Below are 19,339 nucleotides of genomic sequence, written 5' to 3'. Positions count from 1 at the left end.
AAGTCCTGCTCTGCTGGGTTTCACCCTCTTAATGACATGCTTCAAGAGCCACATGAGCACGCCTGAGAAGTAGTAGAAGAAGAAGAAGAAGAAGAAGAAGTAGGAGGAGGAGGAGGAGAAAGAAAGCTGTCCAACCCCTCTGAAGATTTCCTGTTTCATGAAAAGTGCATATAGGGCAAGTCCTGCCCGCTGTGTTTACTCTGCGTCTTCTCGCCGGAGCTGTGAAGGCGTTTCGGGGCAGCAACAGGCGGACCGAGCGCAGCGCGCGGCGTCTGGATACGAACCCGCGGCCGAGGCGTCGCTAAATTAATGAGAAAGAGAGGAGCGGAGAGTCCGTTTCTACATGGAGCTGCTTCGGTTTTCCGCTCTCTGGTGCGGAGCGATACTCTTCGGTAGTGTTCTGCTGGAGGAGACGGGTGAGTTCAACTTTTCTTAAACTTCTATAAAAGTTGTCCGCCTTTTATCTGAGCCGCCATGCAGCTTCGCGGCGGACATGCGACGCCTCATCGAGCGCTACAAAGTAACGAATGAGCTCTTTCAGGTAATTACGATGAAGTAAACGCATTATCCTTCACACAGGTGTTTTTGCACGCGCCTGTGGTGCCATATGTGTCGCGTTTTAATAAAAAAACAAAAACATCAAACTGCTTTAGTGCGCAGCCCTAAATTAGCTTAAACATTCAATTAGCTTCTGTACGCAGTGTTTAAATGTGTCTGGGTGCTCTTGAGAGGGCCTCACCTGTTGTAAGTCACCCCCCTCCATCTTTGATATGTGGCCACATTGCTAGCAGGTCCTTCCTCCTCTCAGAAAGACAGTGTTATACCTTCATCTGTCTCAACACTCAGTCCCAGAGGCACCAAGTGGCTTTGGCTGCTCCTAATCCTCTTTCCCCCCCTCTCTCTGCAATTATATGTTGCCCTGGGTGACAATTACTACCATTCATCCCTTCCATAGCCCGCCTCCTGGGTTTAAATGACATGCTCCTTCAGAGGAGTTGTTCTAATGATATAATTACTCCGGCTCAGCCACCTTCCCACCACGGCGCTCAGGCGTGGACTATCCCCTCCCCTCAGAGCTGGCGTGCTTCAAAACACCTCACCAGCCCGCCAGGAAGAGTTTGAAATTGCTCCGTCAAGTCGCCCAGTCTGGAGTTCAGGTGTAATATTTTGATGTTTTTATTTGGGAGTCTCCCAGTTAAGACAAAGCCGGAGAGCGAAACCCGTCTGCGATGTCCTGTCGGCGTCTTGTGAAAAGCAACAGGAACAGGATGCTGTAAACGTTGCATGCTCTGGGTTCGCTGCAGGTCGTGCAGTGTTTTTGTGTTGCTGCAAGGCCGCAGGTTTAACCCCACCCGACGGATTGGGTGAAATGACGCAGTAGGCTTTTTGTGGCAGGTTGCAAGCACACAAACACACACACACACACAGCAACTTTTCCTCAAGTCAGCGTGAAGTCAGGGGCGAACACATACTTAACAAACTTCTTCACACTGTCTGCTGTCAAGAGGTCTGCTTTCACTTCCCAGTCTGAAGCATCTCACTCAGAGGTCATGTGATCAAAGTCTTGTTGGTGCCATCTTGCTTCAGATGCATCACCCATGTTTGTTCGCAGCGCTTCTCCGGGAGAAGATCCTTGAGATCACCTTATGTCGGTCTCTCGGTTCGGTCTCGTGTTGCTGTGTATTCTGGTGCGAGGTGCACTTCCTGTGAACATCGAGTAAGCGCATCGTTGAAGTGCGGTTGTGTGGTTTTACAGTAGCAGCGCTGTCACATGCTTTTTTCGTTTCCTCTGTATTTGCGATTAGGCAATTTAGAGTTTTCAGTTATTTCTCAATATTAGGAGTCTACATCATGTGGAAATTTCTCTTTCACCCTCTGTTTACTCAACAGACTTGCAGCGAGGGGCCTAACTTTATCTTCATGGTACCACTTGAGTCTACATTGTGTACACTTGTACAAACAAAACCATGTGGCATTGCCCGTATGACACATAATTTCCCAAAGCAGTGGTACTAGATCGATCCTGGGGATTTTGGAATATCCTCTTTTCGGATCATTTCCAACTCTTAAAGCCACAAGATTCACTTTCCACTTGTGCTTTTATGTGGCGGGGAGGAAAAAGGAAAATCTGAGAAGAGAGGGGAGATTGTTCACCTTCCTTGCTGCTCAATCTTTCCTCTCTATGCCAAAGAGACGCATGCTGCCCGGCTGATTTTTATCATCAGCAGCCTCTCAATGCAAGGATGAACTGCAGACTGCAGGTGGAGAGTTTCTGCACACACGTACGCACATGCCTCTCTCCAAACATTCACAGACGCTGAAACATAACGTCGGCCTCCCTTTTTTTTTGATATTCATGAACAGAGTTGGCACGACACCTCTCTATACGGGGGAGCCGACTCATCGGCCTGACAAATTAGAGACTTCTCAGCGAGGAGATGCATCCGTGTTTCCTCTGTTTGTTGTTCTTGCCTGTCTGCCAGTTGTCTCCTTAGATGATTATCAAACCCACAGGCACTCATCACACAATCCTGTCTGTCTCACTGATATGGGTCTGCCTGCCGGCAAAGTCAAGTCTGGACAAGACCAAAGGAGGTGGATGCCACTGCGCGCTGCTCTTATTGTTCAGACTTCACAGGGGAAAATCTGTCCACCCCTCTAGGATGAAATAGTTTGGATTTTCGTGTGGTTATATTGAATATCTGCTTCTTGCTTATTGGCGCATTCCAACAGTCTTCCCCCCTTTAAATTAAACTTTAACGCTTTCTTGCTTTTAATGTTAATGTTTAATGTCATGGAAGTGTCATTATACTCTATCAAATGCTGCTTAGTCTGTCCAATTGCATGCAAGCAAATAGGCTGTTACAAACCTGACTGAGCCTTTTTTTGTATCCAACTCACCATCTTTCCTCTCTCACTCCTCTCTTTTTCCAGAGGCCACTATAATGAAGGTAAAAAGACTGTGCAAGTTCTGTGACGTGCGGGCAACTACCTGCACAGGTAAAGGCAGCTGCAAGGTGGAGTGCGACATCACGTCCATCTGCCCCGATAAACAAGATGTGTGTGTCAGTATCTGGTAAGTGTCCACTCAAACCACATTTTTACATAAACAGAAGTAAGGGTTATGATGCCTAATGTTTCCAGACAGAAATGACTGATTGAGTTACTTGAACACACGGGGAAGTGAGGAAACGAGGTAACATTAGCTCCTCTTTCATTAATCAGATGGTCATTAATCCTTGGAGTGACCTCTTCCCTCGAACACTTCATTAGTCAGCATTCTGCTGAAGACAGTTGACTGCATTATGACAGCACATGAGCGTCTAACCACCCATCAGCATCTAATCTGACTCTGAATGTGAGAAGCAGCAGGAAGCAGATTTGTGTTGGTGTTAAGAGCTTAAGGCTGTGCTGCTGTTTCTCATTATATTAGCAGTGTTGCGGGTGTGTCTTGAGCTGAGGTCAGCAGAAATGGACAGCAGCACCTCTTTAAAATGTTTCTCGCAGCGCTGCTCAGCAGGGAAGCTAAATTTAAATATGTGTATTTGTGCAGGTTCAGGGTTTTCCTTGTTTCCTGTTTGTAATGGTATTTCAAAATCTGGCTGTTTGTAAGTGTGAATTCTGTATTGCACCCATTTGCATAATGCTGAGACTGTGGACTACTGAAAGAGACAAATGTGCCATTTACAGCCTCCGCTTTATCTCTGCACGGCTGAAAAATTGCATTATTTGCACAAGTGTAGACCTGCCATCATTGCCTTGTTTCGTGATAATACAGATCGCTGAAACGGGGACTTCGCTGCCAAAATAGTTGTGAGCAAAGACTACAAATCAACCTTAATCCAGTAAATGGCAACATTTTCTGTGTGTTCTCGCTTTCCAAGGAGGAAGACAGATGACAACATCACCTTTGATACAGTCTGTCACAACCCGGCTCAGAAGCTGTATGGCCTGGTCCTGGAGGATTACAACAACAGCAAGTGTGAGATGAAAGAAAGAAAGGGCATGGGCTCCCAGTTCTTTATCTGTTCCTGCTCAGAGGATGAGTGCAATGAGCACATCTTCTTCAACTCCTGTAAGTCAAGACGGAATTATTTCACTTATTAATTCTGTATTTTCATCCGCTCAGGGAGTGTCCGATGCATTAGCCGCGCAATAGCGATAAACTCTCAGCCTCCTGACATTGAAAGAATAGCAGAATATTTTGAGGAAATGAGCTCTAATGTCTGCATGTTAAATACAGACCTACAGCCATCTAAGCTTAGCATAAAGACTAGAGCATCACCCGGCATCAAAACAAAAAAGCTTGGGCTTTGTTGCGAATTCAGGCTAGCTGTTTCCCCCTGCTTTCAGTCTTTATGCTAAGCTAAGCTAACTGGCTGCTGGCTGTAGAGTTGAGAGCGTTATCAATCTTCTTATCTAACATAATACGTTTATTTCCCATATTTCTAACCTATTCTTTCACGCTATCCAGTCCATCGCTCTTGCGTCAGTACTTTTCTTTCACAGCGGAGCAATGATGCAGTAACTCTGTTTTACGCATGTGAAAATTGGACTGTTTGGTTCGTACAGCCGTACAACATAACATGGTAGCGTCATAGTCGTGGTCAGCCCAATAATAATATGCCAGTTTCTATCAGCTTGTCATGTAAGGCTTCATGCATGGATGCTAACACATGTGCGCTGTAATGCTCTCCAGATCCGAGATTACGAACAGGTTTTTGGAGACATTGGCTTGTAGACTCCAGTTACAACATTGGCCCTGGAATCAGATGTATTTTGACTACGACATCCAGGCGATAATAACACTGAGGTACATTTCCGAGACCTGGCTCTGCACAGAGAGCCAAATTGAAAGCATCTGCGCAGTGCAAACCACGTAATGGAAATCCTTTCTCTCACTCTCGAGAATGTCTGTGCACTCCCTGTAACTTCTCAGTGACTCACATGAGACAGTGTGGTAATGAAGGAGCTCCAGCAGAAATAAGGACCATGAGGCAACAATACCAGTAAATTTGGGGTGAATGTGCCTCTTTCGCAACTAGCAAGTCACATTTTTCTGCCTGAGGTTTCACTTACGGTATTTTAGGTGAATCTAGGATGCTGCAAAAAACATCTCAAAGCCATTACTTAAGTTGGGGGCAATACTAAGTTGTTTGTCACATACCAGCTGAAACACCTCAGAGTTGCCATTGGTAACAGTAAACCCTCTTTCTGCACCATTGTACTGCTGCCCTAACAGGAGGGCTAGTGGTGTTTTTAATCATGTTATCAGAAATACATTCACAAAAACCATTGGAAACCTCAAGAAGGAGACCTAGTTAGAGAGCAAGAAGCGTTTAATGCTAAAGAAGTAAGTGATAATAACAAAAAGGCAATTCTACACACTAAAAATTGCAGGAATAGAAACTGACCCAGCATGTGGTCAAGTTAATCCAGTACCAATGGGATGTTTTGACCTCGTGTCGGTGTAATTTTACATTACTGTTGGGCTACTGGATCAAAATATCCCTTTGGTTTAAGTACTGGGCACAGCATCCCAATCTCCCAATTTAACACTCAGACTCACTGCAATTCACATTTTTGCCACTCACACAGCCTTTTCTCTTAAAAATTCAATATTTCATGCTTTAAGTGAGGGCTTTGGCCAAAGCTGAGGGAGTCCGGGAGGCACAGTGACAGGTTTGTTGTGAGAAATAGCTTCTCACTCTGTGAAAATAAAAACAAACTGGCTGGGGCCATGTTGAGGATTTCAGACATGTGGTTTCCTGTTTAGGAAAAAAAAAAAAAGAGAGAGAGAAATTAGAAGGAACCAGAGGGCTCGAGTGGGCAGGCCGCGAGATGCCTTCCCCATTCGTCCTTCCCTTATTTCAACCCGACTCTGCTCCTCACATCCACACTTGCCTCTCAAATTAGTTTCTTATCAGTTGTTAAGCAAAATGAGAAAATATGAGGATATTTCTGCTGTGAAACTAAATTTTAAATTTACGATCTGTCAAAGCTGGCTGTTTTAAAATGTTTTGGAGAGTTGTGTGGCACTCAGAGCAACTAGACAAGGAGGCTTATAAATGATTAAATTTAGAACTCATCAAACTGTGCACCAATTGGGGGTTTCTCATTTAGTTTGTTGTGTCTGGTGATATAGTTTTTATAGGTCTTCTTTTATGACTGCAGCTTCAAAAACTGGACCATAAACACGGCACAAGCATAAACTTTCACCGTTTGCCAAAACCGTAGCAGCTCCCAGACACACCACGTCCTAAATTATAAGAATCAGACGTACACTATAAAGAGACACAATATGTGGTTGACTGGGTCTGGGTTTGGAGCAGCTTGCCTTAGTGGCCCAGACGCTAACTTTAGCTTTCTGATGCTTATAGACATTCCACAGGGATGGCTCAGGTTCCTCTGCTGTTTTGAGAATATTGCTTTACCCTCTACGTTGGACGCTGATCTGCCGAGACGGGATTTGAGTTTTATTTCTTTATATTGGGGGAGACAAATTGCTTTGTATATTATCATTCCAAGCAAAGCGCAACTGGGGAAACACAGTGTTTTGAAGGAGCTTACGACGTGTTCCCACAGAGAAGAGTCTAAAATCCAAGAGGATGATGAGATGTCCCACTTTTTTAAAGGGCTAACAATAACCCTAACCCTGTTTTTCCCATTGCTTAGTATAAAAACATTATTAGTATGGCTTTAACCTCAAATGTATAAATGTGGGCATCTTCATCCTCATCATCTTAGTTGTTTGACTTTTGTTCCCTCAGACATGGATTCCCAGGTGGTGGCGGTCATCTTAGTGAGCCTGGTGCCTCTGCTGGTCATGGCCGTAGTCGTCATCACTTCTTTCTACTGTTATCGGGTCTACCGCCAGCGGCAAGCCAGCTCCAGACGCAAGAGGGGTCCCCCGCTGGACTTCAGCGACGCTCACGCCATCATGATAGACGACGAAGGTTCAGACAGCAGCTCCACTCACGCCAACAACATCAACCACAACACAGAGCTGCTGCCCATTGAGCTGGATGTTCAGGTCGGAAAAGGACGCTTTGCAGAGGTTTACAAAGCCAAGCTCAAGCAGGGCTCCTCAGTCAGCGAGGAGCAGGGCTTCGAGACAGTGGCCATTAAGATTTTCTCATACGAGGAGTACGCCTCCTGGAAGAACGAGAAGGAAATTTTCTCAGACGCAGACTTGAGGCATGAGAACGTGCTTCACTTCCTGACAGCAGAGGAGAGGAAGGCGCAGAGACAGTACTGGCTGATCACAGCCTTCCAGCCAAGAGGGAACCTCCAGGAGTACTTGATCCACCATATTATCAACTGGCACGACCTGTGGATGCTGGGGGGTTCGCTAGCGCGCGGAGTGGCCCACCTCCACAGCGACCACACCACCTGCGGTCGCTACAAGGTGCCCATTGCGCACAGGGACATTAAGAGCTCCAACATACTTGTGAAAAGCGACCTGACATGCTGCCTGTGTGACTTTGGCCTCGCCCTTCGCCTGGACAACACTCTGTCTGTGGACGAGCTGGCCAACAGCGGGCAGGTAAAGCCTTATAATCCGTTTATTTGGTTTTGCTTGGCTTTTGATACCCTCGGTCATTTGCATATATATATATATATATATATATATATACATTTTCACCGCCACCCCAGACACAGGCCACTCGTTCTTTGAGGATATGAGCCACACTGAAAAGAGCCGTGCTATCAATCAAACTTTTCATTTCTGATCCTCATCACCCAGCGACACCATCTCTTATTATTTGGCACCCTCTATATCTTGGGCCCCAGATGGCTGATGCTGATAGTAATAGTGCTGTAAGTGTTCTTAGGTTGTCGTTTTATTATCCTCACAAGACAAACAGGTTTGATTGATTCTTAATGGACTCATTACGCTGATGCAAGAGGCCAGAGTCATATTAGACTCTGTTATGAAAATTACTCATTATGAAAAGGCCTCACCCTTTGCTGCGCAGCACACCTAATGCATTGTAATGCATTTTCGAGGAAGCGCCAGTGAACACATTTTCCAGGCTGGTAATTATGTGAAGACAAGCAGCGTGTTGTTGAGCTCAGAGCTGCCTTTGTTTTCCCAATTATGTTATACATCAAACGTGTTTTAATTCGGATAAATGTGATCTGACTGCAGCACAAAATTACCGCCTGTCTCTTGATTAATGCAGGTGAACAACTCTTACTGCTGAGATGGTCTGCGTAGTTATGCTTTCTTAACCAAACAGCTCCTGTTTAAGTTGTGAAAAGAGAGTCGTTGGTTAAAAAGGTAACTTAATTGTGTGGTTTACCAGCTCCTCTTAGATGCGGCACGCTGCTTAAGCCATGCAAAACAATATTATTCATCCATGTAACATTTCCATCATCTGTGGTATCAAGAATTTGAATGAGATGGAAATCCTCTTCTCCCTGTTTTGTTTCAGGTGGGCACTGCCAGGTACATGGCCCCAGAAGTCTTGGAGTCCAGAATCAACCTAGAAAACATCGAGTCCTTCAAACAGGCCGATGTTTATTCCATGGCTCTTGTACTGTGGGAGATCATCTCCAGGTGCAACGCTATCGGAGGTAAGCTGTGACGGAGACGCACGTGCCGGTGCTGGTGTGCTTAGATCACAATCACAGAATTTGGTTTTGCCTAAAAGCTCCGCAGTGAGAGAAGCGACTTCACGGGAGGGTTAGATTAATGTTTGAATTCAAAGGCTAATGCAGGAGCTTTTGATGGAAGCAGCTAACAGCTCAAATGATGACTTTTTAAAAATCATAAAAATCATAAAACACAGCCTTTTTAGGTTGAGCAAATTTTTGTAATGTAATAAATTAGGCTTGAATGTATTATTCATTAATACAAGTGAATAAATAAAATCAGGGAAAATAAAAATGATAGTGTTATTATCCTAGATTTTACAGACACTTGTCAGCTTGTATCCTTGCTAAAGTCAGTTTAATGCTCTCGGGCCTGCAATCGCTGCCGGCGCTGTAAAACAGAAATATCTTCTTCTGAAAAGTGTAGATATTTGCGGTCATAGAGGTTTTAATGATTCCTCAAAGATGGACTTCTTAAAGGAAGAGTTTGACTTGGAAAATGGACTTTCAGAGAGTTGGATGTGAAGATTGATACCACTCTCCAAGCTTAGCTTAATTTAGCTTAGCTTAGCTTAGCATAAAGACTGGAAATGGGGTCATACCGCTAGCCTTGCTCTGTCGTAAGGTAGCAAAATCTGCCTACCAGCACGTCCAAGGCGAGACGGCATGGCTTCTTGGGTCTTGTCATCACTGTGAGGTGGTCAGGCAACCAGCAGCGACTCCATGAAGTAATTTCCTGCAGCTAAAAAACAGTCCAGCACACAACCCCCCCCATAAAAGTACAACAAAAGACAGACGAGAGTGGCATAAATGTGCTCCTCTAACTCTCAGCAAGAAAGCAAATAAGCATAGTCCCAAAATGTTACACTATTCCTTCAATGACTTATTCTTTCTGCTGCCCTCACTATCTCTGACTGTTTTTGGGTGTTTATTTGTGTTAATTGTGTTTTGTGGACACCAGCTTTAAACATGATGCATCTGACTTCCTGGACAATCGCATGGTGCCCCCATTGTACACACTGTAAGCATTACTTGTGACCTTTACTGTAGTTAATAATGGAGATAACAGCATTTTCCTTGGTAAATTAGAGATTAGCCTGGGCCGTTGAGGGTAAAGGAAATCAATAGAAGCCCTGATTGATGAAAGTCCCTTTGGGTCCAGTGTAAAGAGCCTCAGAAATACTGTAAAAAGAAAAATTGCCTCCACAGCTCGCTTGACCTCTCAGGACTACCGGCACAGCGACGACTTTACCAATTAGGAGCGCAGTGGCCCACTCCACCTTGAGTTCACTTACTGGATGTGTGACACTGTGCGACAGGACTTAATGTGTGTGCCATCCACGACCCATTAATCACTGTGGGAACAAAATCTGAAAGTGTCAAACACACAATTCATCTTGTAGAAGTCTCAAGGATCTGCCTTCACTTTCCTAATGTGCCGTTACGTGTGTTTGTCATTCTGCAGCAACAACAAGGCCAGGATATGTGCAAATAATAGGAATGAGTGATTATCTGAAGGCGAACCACAGGGCAGTATTTCATGTCGACACTCAGCCGTTTGTTTTCACTTCCCTTCGGTGTCTCTGTGGTCCAGCTTGTTTCTGTGACTGCTTCTGTCTCCATTGTGTCACAACAGTGATTGAAAGCCCGGCTTGGGCATGAACGCTTCTACTTTGGCTTTTTCCTGTTTTGCCCCCGCCCCCACCAATCCTCCCGGGGGGCCTCCTTGAAGTGTATCACACAGTTACCTTACCCGAGAGTCCTCTCAAGAAAAAACATGGTTGAGTGACCCACAATCCCCCTCGCTTTTCCTTCCCAACAGCAAGAATATGTGTGCCCCTTGGGTACACCTTTGAAAAGAAAATAGACTATTTCCTGTTTTTGCAGAGAACGCGGTCCCCAAGACGTACTGTTCTCAGAGTGGAGTTGTAAGTATGGATGTCTCCGTTATATGAGGATGTTTTGCAGTAATGTCTCATGAGGAGACCAGACAGGATGCATGTTGGTGGACTAAATGAATCCAGGCTCCTTGGATAAAGGTTAGTGTGGCTTCGCTTGGTTTCCTCTTGGGGGATTTGAGGGACAACAGCGTTATTCATCCCACTCATCCTCCTCCGTCCATTTCGTCCATTTCTGAGTTTATTTCTGAGTCTTTTATTTAGATCTTGACAAACAGAAACATTATACAGGGCAGCAAACGTTATTTTAGACCCAGCTTAAACAAATTTTTCTGACTGTCCTTGCAGAGAAACTCTGTCATTCTCTGCTTCAAAACTTCTATCTACACCCCCCACCCCCCCATGTCTGTCTGTCTTTTTCTTCCTACCCTCAGGCAGGTGAAGCAGCACTTAATTACTCTCCCACTGCACTGTAGCCCTGTAGACAGCCATCTAGCTTTACTCATACCGACACAGACAGACAGGGAGGGCTGTAGATTTACTGCAGAGAGGGGAAGCAGAAGGGATCCAGTCCCACCCCCGGACCAGAATCGAGACTATACATAGATGGAAGCAGCTGGAGTAGTTTGCGTGTTTTCTGTAGATCTCTATCCACTTTTTCTAGACTTGGCATCTCTCCGAGACGAGCGGGGGGGGGGGTGAAATCTGCAGTTCATTAAGGCCAAAACCCAAGGAGACGTTCTCATGCTAAAAGGTTAAAACGCTGTACAAACACAGCCAACCTCCTACCTTGATAAACCCCGAGGAAGGCGGAAAGAATGAGCTGCGTAAATGAGATGCAGTGATTTGGTTTTGCTTCACCGGCAGCTGGAAAAAAAAAATCTCCATGCAGATAGTGATGCCGGCAGAGATCTGGTATTGATTGGGGAATCAGAGCACCACGAGAGTAAAACTGATGTGTTTACAGAGTGCACTCAAAGAGTTTCATGCCTTCACGCTGCTGGTCTCTTGTTTTTCCCGAAGTTGCCAAGCTGTCCCTGGAGGCCGGTGAGTCACTAATGACACCCTGAGTGCTCGCCTCACGTGACACAAAATATTAAAAACACGTGCGCACACACACACACACACAGAAATTCAGGGTGACACATCCCTGGGCATCATTATAATGACTGGGGTGAAGCCCTGGTTTCCTCTTGTCTCTCTTGTCTCTGTTGCCACCTGCCTGTGTGTGTGTGTCTGTGGAAGACAGATGTCTGATCAGAGCTCTGCGTCTCAGTGGCAGGCAGCCACATAGCCGCTCTGTCACAGTTCCTGAGGCCGCGGTCTGATCTGAGATCCGCCAGGCGAGGAGAACACAGCCGTCTGTCGACAGCGCCAGTCAGCCAGCCATGAGCCTTCACTTTGCTTTCTTTATCTTCCAAGACTATAAAGACAGAGGAAAAGTTAGAGTGAGAGGGAAACCGAGAGATCAGCACACCTCGGAGAGGAGGAAAAGCTGGATTCAAGGCTCAGGCCTTTTTATCTCTGACTCTGTTCCCCAAAATGTCCCTCCTGTATAATTTAGCCGGTCCAGATTTAGGGCTTGGAAAGACTACGAGGGCGTTCCCCAGGCGGGTGGGGCTACGTGGGGGGATAATAGTGGAGTGGTGTTGAATGTGGAGCTGCAGACGGAGAAATGCCTTCGGTCCCTGGAGGGAGAGGTTGGGCTAGACTGGAGAGGAGAAGAGGTTAGGGCAGCTGCTCTCCAGATGTCAGACCATCAACTCCTCCAGGACTGCAGGGCCTGATAGTACGGTGTGTTTGTGTTGTTTTGTGGGAGGTCTGCCGTAGTCCACGTTTGGGGACAAAAGTCTGATTTCAAACCACTTGATTGTGGATCAGTTGGGGGCAAAATGCATGTGCCCGATTTGGTTTCATGAAAGTTACACCAGCGTGAGCTAAAATAGGTTTTTGGTCTCCTTTAATGGGGTTAGGTGAAGGTTAGGGCACGAATCAGCTGTAGTTAATGGTAGGCTAAGCCTTCAGGGTACGTCGGTGCCATATGTCCAACACTGAGCTCTGCTAACATGTCATGCACGTGCCTACATCTGTACTAAATGACTTTAACAACCTGTGAGGAACACAAACAAGTGTCAGAGCCACCGCGGCCTAATGAAAACCAGTGGAGGCGGCTGGGAGTGGATTAGTCAAGCTTTTGTTGCTTGACTCAGACAGACTCTGGGAAACAGACAATGTTATAGTGATCACACTACTAATTTATTTCCGAGCACATGTCGAAGCTCTGTTTTTATGCATTATTTATGTGTTTAGGTTACAGGACTGTAGTTCTTGTTTTCTGTGTTTATGTTTTGTTGAGCATAACTATACAGAATGTTAACTTTGAAGGGCAGCATGACAAAATACCAGTATAAATAGCTTCAGTGTAGTATTTTAGGATGGTTCCTGGTTGGTTTGTTCCTGCAGTTTAATCGTTGATATTTGAACATTTATCTATGTGATAGAGCCAAAACAAGTGACAGGTTCATGAAAGACTATAATTAGTTGGGATGGAAGTCCTGGACATTCCCTGAAAGACACAGAAGTGGCCGTCAGCTATGGCAATGCATATCACAAACCTCCTAAGAGTGACACTCATTGACGAGTTTCCCCAGTCTGCCATCGTGGCTAAATTTAACCGAATATCTCTTGGCTGCATATTCCCAGACAGCTTCGACAGGCCTGCCTGACAACCAGCATGGCAAATAGACATTAAGGATGAAATATGTGCTAGCATTGCAAAATTCACATCACTCCATGTCAGCTGCTGTTGGAGACATAGTGTAAGTTCCTCATTGTTACTCTGCTGAACTTGTTATATTGCTTCGCAGGAATCTTGTCAATATGCCGTGTGTGACTTTTGCAAACCGCAGCATTCCTCCCTCGCCTTGTGTTGTGTTTTCAATAGCTTTTGCTAGTTCAGAGTTTTAATTTAAGGTTTGCCTGGAAAAACCATCTTTCCTTTTTGAAGCAGGATTGGCCAATCTTTCCATCCTGGAGTACACTCTGTTGTTTACACTGCAAAGTGCTCAGTAGTATGATTCATATATTTTGGGCCCATTGTTTGCAGATGAACACATAAACATGTTTGCCCAACAGTTTATAAATGGGATTTGCAGCGTAGAGCGCAGTTATACACTCCCACGGACCTGTCCAAACAAAAAGAGGTCTGTCACCTTTTCTCTTAATGCTTGGGTGGGGCAGTGTTCAAACTTTAATACCAATCCAGAGGAGCTGACCGAAAGAAATATGAAGTTTTAGCCTTTGAAAAGAGTCATCTGTTGCACTTGTCTGCCTCCCACAAGCCTCCAGTTCTGTCTGCGGGCTTCATAACTTCCTCTGAGCTTCTTTTAAACGTGTTTTGAAAGAAGAAGAAGAAACTGGCATCTAGTTCATCCTACAAATTGTTTAACCCAATCAGCACTCTAGCAAACAGTTGTGGCTTCTCGTGTTGCACATACAGTAATCTGCGCACAAGACGTGTCGGTTCGCTTGCAGAGACACCATGTTGGCCTCGTGACTGGGCGGGTCACCCCGGAGCTCGCTGACTCGGGCTGGCGCTGCTTTGTCCCAATCATGTAAACTCTGTGGGACAGATTCACGGACGGAAATTGTTTGCAATTTGAGAGAGAGATGCCGTATTAAAGCACCAGCTCATTTATAAGAAACAGAAATAACAGAAACAGGTTCGACTACAATAACATGTAAATTTGATATCCAAATAAAGACAAAAAACCTGCCTGTTACAGCCTTAATGTATATTTTGTAGGTTAAAGCAGCTATAGCATCCTTGTCTGATGTTGTGACACTATATTTGTGTTTCATTAACGACATCAGTTTCAGGCATTAGTCATCATTTCTACTCCAAATACAAGTACAAGTACAATTCATGCCTCCTGAGCAGATACAGACATTTAACGTTATTGTGCAATAACACAGGCTGCACTGTACGTTTGACTCATTTCCCTCAGTCAGGTTCCAGCTTGTAGTTAAAGCTGAAAGCTGCAATAACAGTGTAGTGTATGCAGCGTAGAAATGCATGTCTGTTTTTCTAGGTGAGGAAATTATGACAGGTATATGAAAAGGATCATTGTGTTCAGTTACGGTCAACGGTGACAGACAATTTAAAGTTTTCAAAGCAGCCCAAAGCAGAGAAGTGGAACTTGTGTCTGTTTTCTGTTTGAAGGCTTCTGTCTGTCTTTGCCGAGGTGTTGTTTGTGGAATGCCTACATGTGATTCTCAAACAGCTGTTTCATCTCCTGGTCATCTTTTTAATGACTGAAACTCTGCTCGAGCTAATTATTTATTTCCACTTTCTTCACACAGTCACGTGCCTCTTCAGGCTTCTCTTATCTCGATGGGTCCTCTGAAACTTGTGTTTTCCCTCACACAAGCCCTCCACGCTTCAAAGCAATTTGGAATTTGATTTGTTGTCTCACTCCGAGGATACATGAATTCATGTAAGATAAACCGTCTTTGGAAACTCTTGACCCACAGTTCCCAGACTACGTCCTCCACCGCAGCGCTTTGAAATCTTGCCCTGAGTAAACTCAGCTGGTAAATTTCCTTTGACAAGCATCCTGGATTTCATTGTGTAAGAGAGCTGACACAAAGCCAGAGCTGCGTTGGTGAGATACTTTAAGCTCCTTGACGCTGAGGGTAAAAATGTGATAATAATAAGTGTTTCTCTTCAGCAAATCTCCCCCTTGGCCCCTCTATCAGCAGCACAGGATTCTTTTTGTGTTTGTGCTGCTTCGGTGCTATTTAAAGTTTGCAACCTGCAGTTTTAATTTGGAGCGCACAGTGAATCCTTTGAGAAGTGTTGTTGATGTGTGCGCTGTGGGGCACTGCCATCTGATCTAGTCTCTCCGTTCAACAGGGCTGTATCTTTCATTAGATGTGAACCTCTCTCAAAGTTTATTACTTGCATAAAACCACCAGTTTGGGCGGCGTCGGGCTCACTTTTCTCCACCTGTTTCCCGTCTGTGTGTGCAGAGGTGAAGGAGTACGAGCCGCCCTTCGGGAACCTGAGGGAACACCCGTGTGTCGAGAGCATGAAGGACAGCGTTCTGCGAGACAGGGGAAGGCCTGAGATCCCCAACAGCTGGATCAACCACACGGTAAGAGGCACCGCACAAACATACAAGACCTCGCTACAGATTTCAGGATGATCTCCTGTGTGCTGACACATTCTGTGACCCTTCAGGATCTGAATTTTGGGTTTGGTGACATATTAAAAATTTCCAAACCATCCACCATCAGCTCAACAACCAGCAATTACTGGAATATTTGTGCAGGTGTGTGTGTGGCGTCCCACACACTGTGGGTTTGCTTAGTTTATTTATTAGTCGAATAAACAAAATATAAACTCTCAAAATGGCAAGAAAGGACATTTTCTTATACCTGTTGTATTTTAAGCTGTTTTAGACAAGTTTAATTGCCTTGTTGCCCTGGCTTGATCGAAATGAACCCTGAGTTAGAGTTAGACGTGAGAATATTCCTGCTCTACACGCTGTGTACCTCTTCCTGTTGCCCCCGTTTGCCCCACACTACCGTCGCTGACATCGTTGTGGTGCTGGGTTTGCTCACTGAACAGAGTCTGTCTGCACAACAGCCTCATGTTTCTGAGGCAGACCATAAAATAAGCAAAATTACGTGACGAAAACCAATCAAAAAACAATGGAATGGACTCAGCCAATCACCAATAGCTGTTTATTCGTCCCATCACCCAACCCCGTCTAAAACCCCTTTTAGATTTCCAAAATTTTAAGTTTGATGTTCAAAATCAAACTTGAAATATGGTTAAAATCCACACAGACTCATTAATGATCTGATGTTACTTATAGATTAGCTCTAGATGAATAGTATTTTGTACCCGTCTGATTGTTGTTTGGTCTGAGTTTAAGGGTTGTGATTCATCTCCTACTGTGTTTTTCTTATTTGTTGGTTTCTTGTTACGCCTGCTTGCGACTGTGATTGCAAATTTGCTGTTCAGTTAACCGTGGCACATCTACACCGATGCTGATTACGGTGCACTATCCCCTAGAAATAAACAATGCCTGTTGGTTAACCTGAAATGCATCTTATAACCATTTTTGATCAAACAGGTTTACTTCCTCTGGTTCTATAATTCCTAAAACTAACAACTAAAAGTCGTCATTGGATATTCATTTGCATTTTCACTATATCTGGTAAAAATTAAGCAAATTAGACTGATGACAAATTGAAAAAACAATAGCAGTGTATGAGATGCAGTTTTTACGCACGAGGAAACATCAGCACAGAGTCGTCCTGCTGCTCTTTGTTCAATACTTAGAAAAGGAGACATGCAGAGGTGGAAACACAGACTGAAAAGCCCAGAACAGCTGTCTCCAAAGTAGACAATCTGTCGAGCGTTTTATTGTTATTTATTCCTGCTCTTAAAACGAAACCACAATCAAACAATTAGCAAATAAGTTTAAATAGGTTTTATTTCTCACGTTGCCTCACTCGCTGCCTCTTCTTCTCTCTCTCTCATGCTCTGTGAATGCCTTCAGTCAGAGAGCCAAAAAACATTATCATTTTAACATTAATCAGCATAAAAATAAATGTTGCGCCCTCGTCCTAATATTTATGCTAGTGTCGCTAGCACATGGCCGTGCACAAGCTGAAGCTGGTGGTGGTGTCTCTATTTCCATACTGATGTAAGGCCAACAAAGGTGCAAACATTAATTAGGTGTATTGCTAATATAATTTCCCTAAATAGAGGTTTTTCTTTAACATTTACCTGTTTAATGACATCATGCACCTGAAGCTCATATAAGTCTAACCGTTAATGTCAGAAATGTTTTGAGTGGAAGACTAGCAACTGCTATGGCAGAAGCTAATGATAATACAATCAAATGAACAAATGGTTAGCGTTGCATTGACAGTTTTGATAGAGCCTGTTTTCTATTAAAAGGACCCTCTGGAGGTTTTGACCTTGAGTAGCCTCTAGTTTTTAATGAGTGGGTCCCTATTTTGTTTCTCTCGCATGTGCACAAGGACACACTCACACAGGTGACACTGTACACATTTCTGCGAATGGCTTCACACTATTCTGCTGATCTACAGGTGCAAGAAAGGCCAAAAAAAAAAAAGGGTCAGATCAGTCAATCAAGCACAGTTTTATCCCTGCTAGTCCTGAGAAGAGTTTTAATCTATAGTCTGTTTCTATTATTTTGCTCACCCAATTGCTATTGATGGGGGTAGTTCAGTTCAGCAGCATCGCAAACTGCAGCCTCCTAAATGATAATACAGCTGAGTCATCGCCTCTCAAACAAAGACTGAACATTATAACCCGCATGAAGGTCGGTTTTATTTCAGACTGTTATGTTCGACTAAATTGGCAACTGAGTGTATAATTCTGCTGTATTATGTGACTCCATCTTTTTTGTTTCCGCTCACAGAAAACACACTGCAACACAGACACAGAGTGACATACATATAAACACACAGATGGAAACTCATACTTTCACATGAACACTCAGAGGTTCAGCTTGAGGTGATGGTATGCTGTCACAGTCAGACTTGCCCCCAGTCTGAATTATTGGCTGATTATATCTCTGCTCCACCGCTCCCCCTGCAGGGCATCCAGATGGTGTGCGCCACCATAGATGAGTGCTGGGACCACGACCCGGAGGCCCGTCTGACAGCCCAGTGTGTTGCCGAGCGCTTTTCCGACATGGAGTACCTGGACAAGCTGTCAGACCGCTCTGACTCAGAGGAGAAGATCCCTGAAGAAATCTTTGTGGTGGATGAGAAGTAGAGCTCAACAGAAACACTGCCCCCCACTAGGGTGGCAGAGGAATTACAGCCGAGCAGCTGGGAGAGATAGAAATTCCAGTGGATGCGTTGTTTGCTATGGGTTCGTCAGAAATGTGTGACGGAGGAGCAAACTGGAAAGTCATTTGGATGAAACAGAACTGATACCAGAGATGGACCTCCATGTACAGATCAGGACCAACATAAATACAGACAGCAGTGACTGACTTGATTCGTTTTCTTCTACATGCTTCAAAGACTGGTTCGAGTCGTAAACAAACAGGGAAATTGCATTTTAAAGCTTTTATAACCAAACACTATTTGCACTTTACCAATATCTATGCACACCAAATATATATATTGAGTGTCTTTTTGCTCTGATAAAACATTTCAGGCATAGGAAATAAAGGGACAGAACATATTTAGACAAGTGGGTAAAAGGGAGCAATCCAAAATATTAAGATATATAATAACACTACTACCCCCTTTCTAGTTTTATGGACTGAGCACTTAAACGTTTTCCAAGGTGTCAACGGGACTGGATGACAGTTTTCAAGGTGCAAGTATGATTTCTTGTGGCATGAAATGGAAATTACCCACAGCAAAGAAACAGAAAACCCCTCTAAGGCAGAAATCTGCAGGGAAAGCTCTTATCATATCTCAAGGACTATGAATTGCAAAATAAAGACGGCAAAATCAGCCTGAAAGGAAAAAGGGAACAGATATATAGTGCTTTGTGTGTGTGTGTGCGCGCGCGAGTGTGTGTGCGTGTGTCTGCATGCATGTGTGTGTATGTGTGTATTACTCAGAGGAGTCTGTTTAATCAGACAAAGAAAATAAAAGAAATGGAAATATGTATAAAGGACTCTAAACTGGAAGTTCCTGCACACTGCCTATATGCTATAAAAGCTGAGCTTCTTCATAGACATTTTGTTACTGAAAAGGGAATTCTGATTCAGTGATTAAAAAAAGGTCTATATCAAAGTAATTTTGTATAAAAGTCTAAAGCCATAATTAAAAGTATT

The 19,339-nt window shown here is 44.3% G+C and overlaps 1 protein-coding gene across 1 annotated transcript; it reads left to right on the top strand.

Moving 5' to 3' along the window:
• Nucleotides 1-162: 162 nt before the first annotated feature.
• Nucleotides 163-19,339, top strand: LOC121619586 (TGF-beta receptor type-2-like). Its single transcript, XM_041955400.1, has 7 exons — nt 163-416; nt 2,935-3,076; nt 3,885-4,075; nt 6,771-7,546; nt 8,439-8,580; nt 15,528-15,652; nt 18,139-19,339. The coding sequence occupies exons 1-7, from the start codon at nt 344-346 to the stop codon at nt 18,316-18,318; spliced, it is 1,629 nt and encodes a 542-aa protein (XP_041811334.1). The 5' UTR covers nt 163-343; the 3' UTR covers nt 18,319-19,339.

This window comes from Chelmon rostratus, chromosome 16 (genome assembly GCF_017976325.1).
Source record: "Chelmon rostratus isolate fCheRos1 chromosome 16, fCheRos1.pri, whole genome shotgun sequence".
Taxonomy (NCBI): Eukaryota; Metazoa; Chordata; class Actinopteri; order Chaetodontiformes; family Chaetodontidae; genus Chelmon; species Chelmon rostratus.
Note: the sequence above shows the minus strand (reverse complement) of the source record. Positions and strands in the feature narration are given on the sequence as shown.

What these genes read in the sequence shown, in the direction of transcription:
- LOC121619586 (XM_041955400.1), top strand. Translation starts at nt 344, where the DNA reads ATGGAGCTGCTTCGGTTTTCCGCTCTCTGGTGCGGAGCGATACTCTTC. An exon ending in GATGTGTGTGTCAGTATCTG is followed by an intron (nt 3,077 to 3,884) that starts GTAAGTGTCCAC and finishes TCGCTTTCCAAG; the next exon opens with GAGGAAGACAGATGACAACA. An exon ending in CAGGTGCAACGCTATCGGAG is followed by an intron (nt 8,581 to 15,527) that starts GTAAGCTGTGAC and finishes CTGTGTGTGCAG; the next exon opens with AGGTGAAGGAGTACGAGCCG.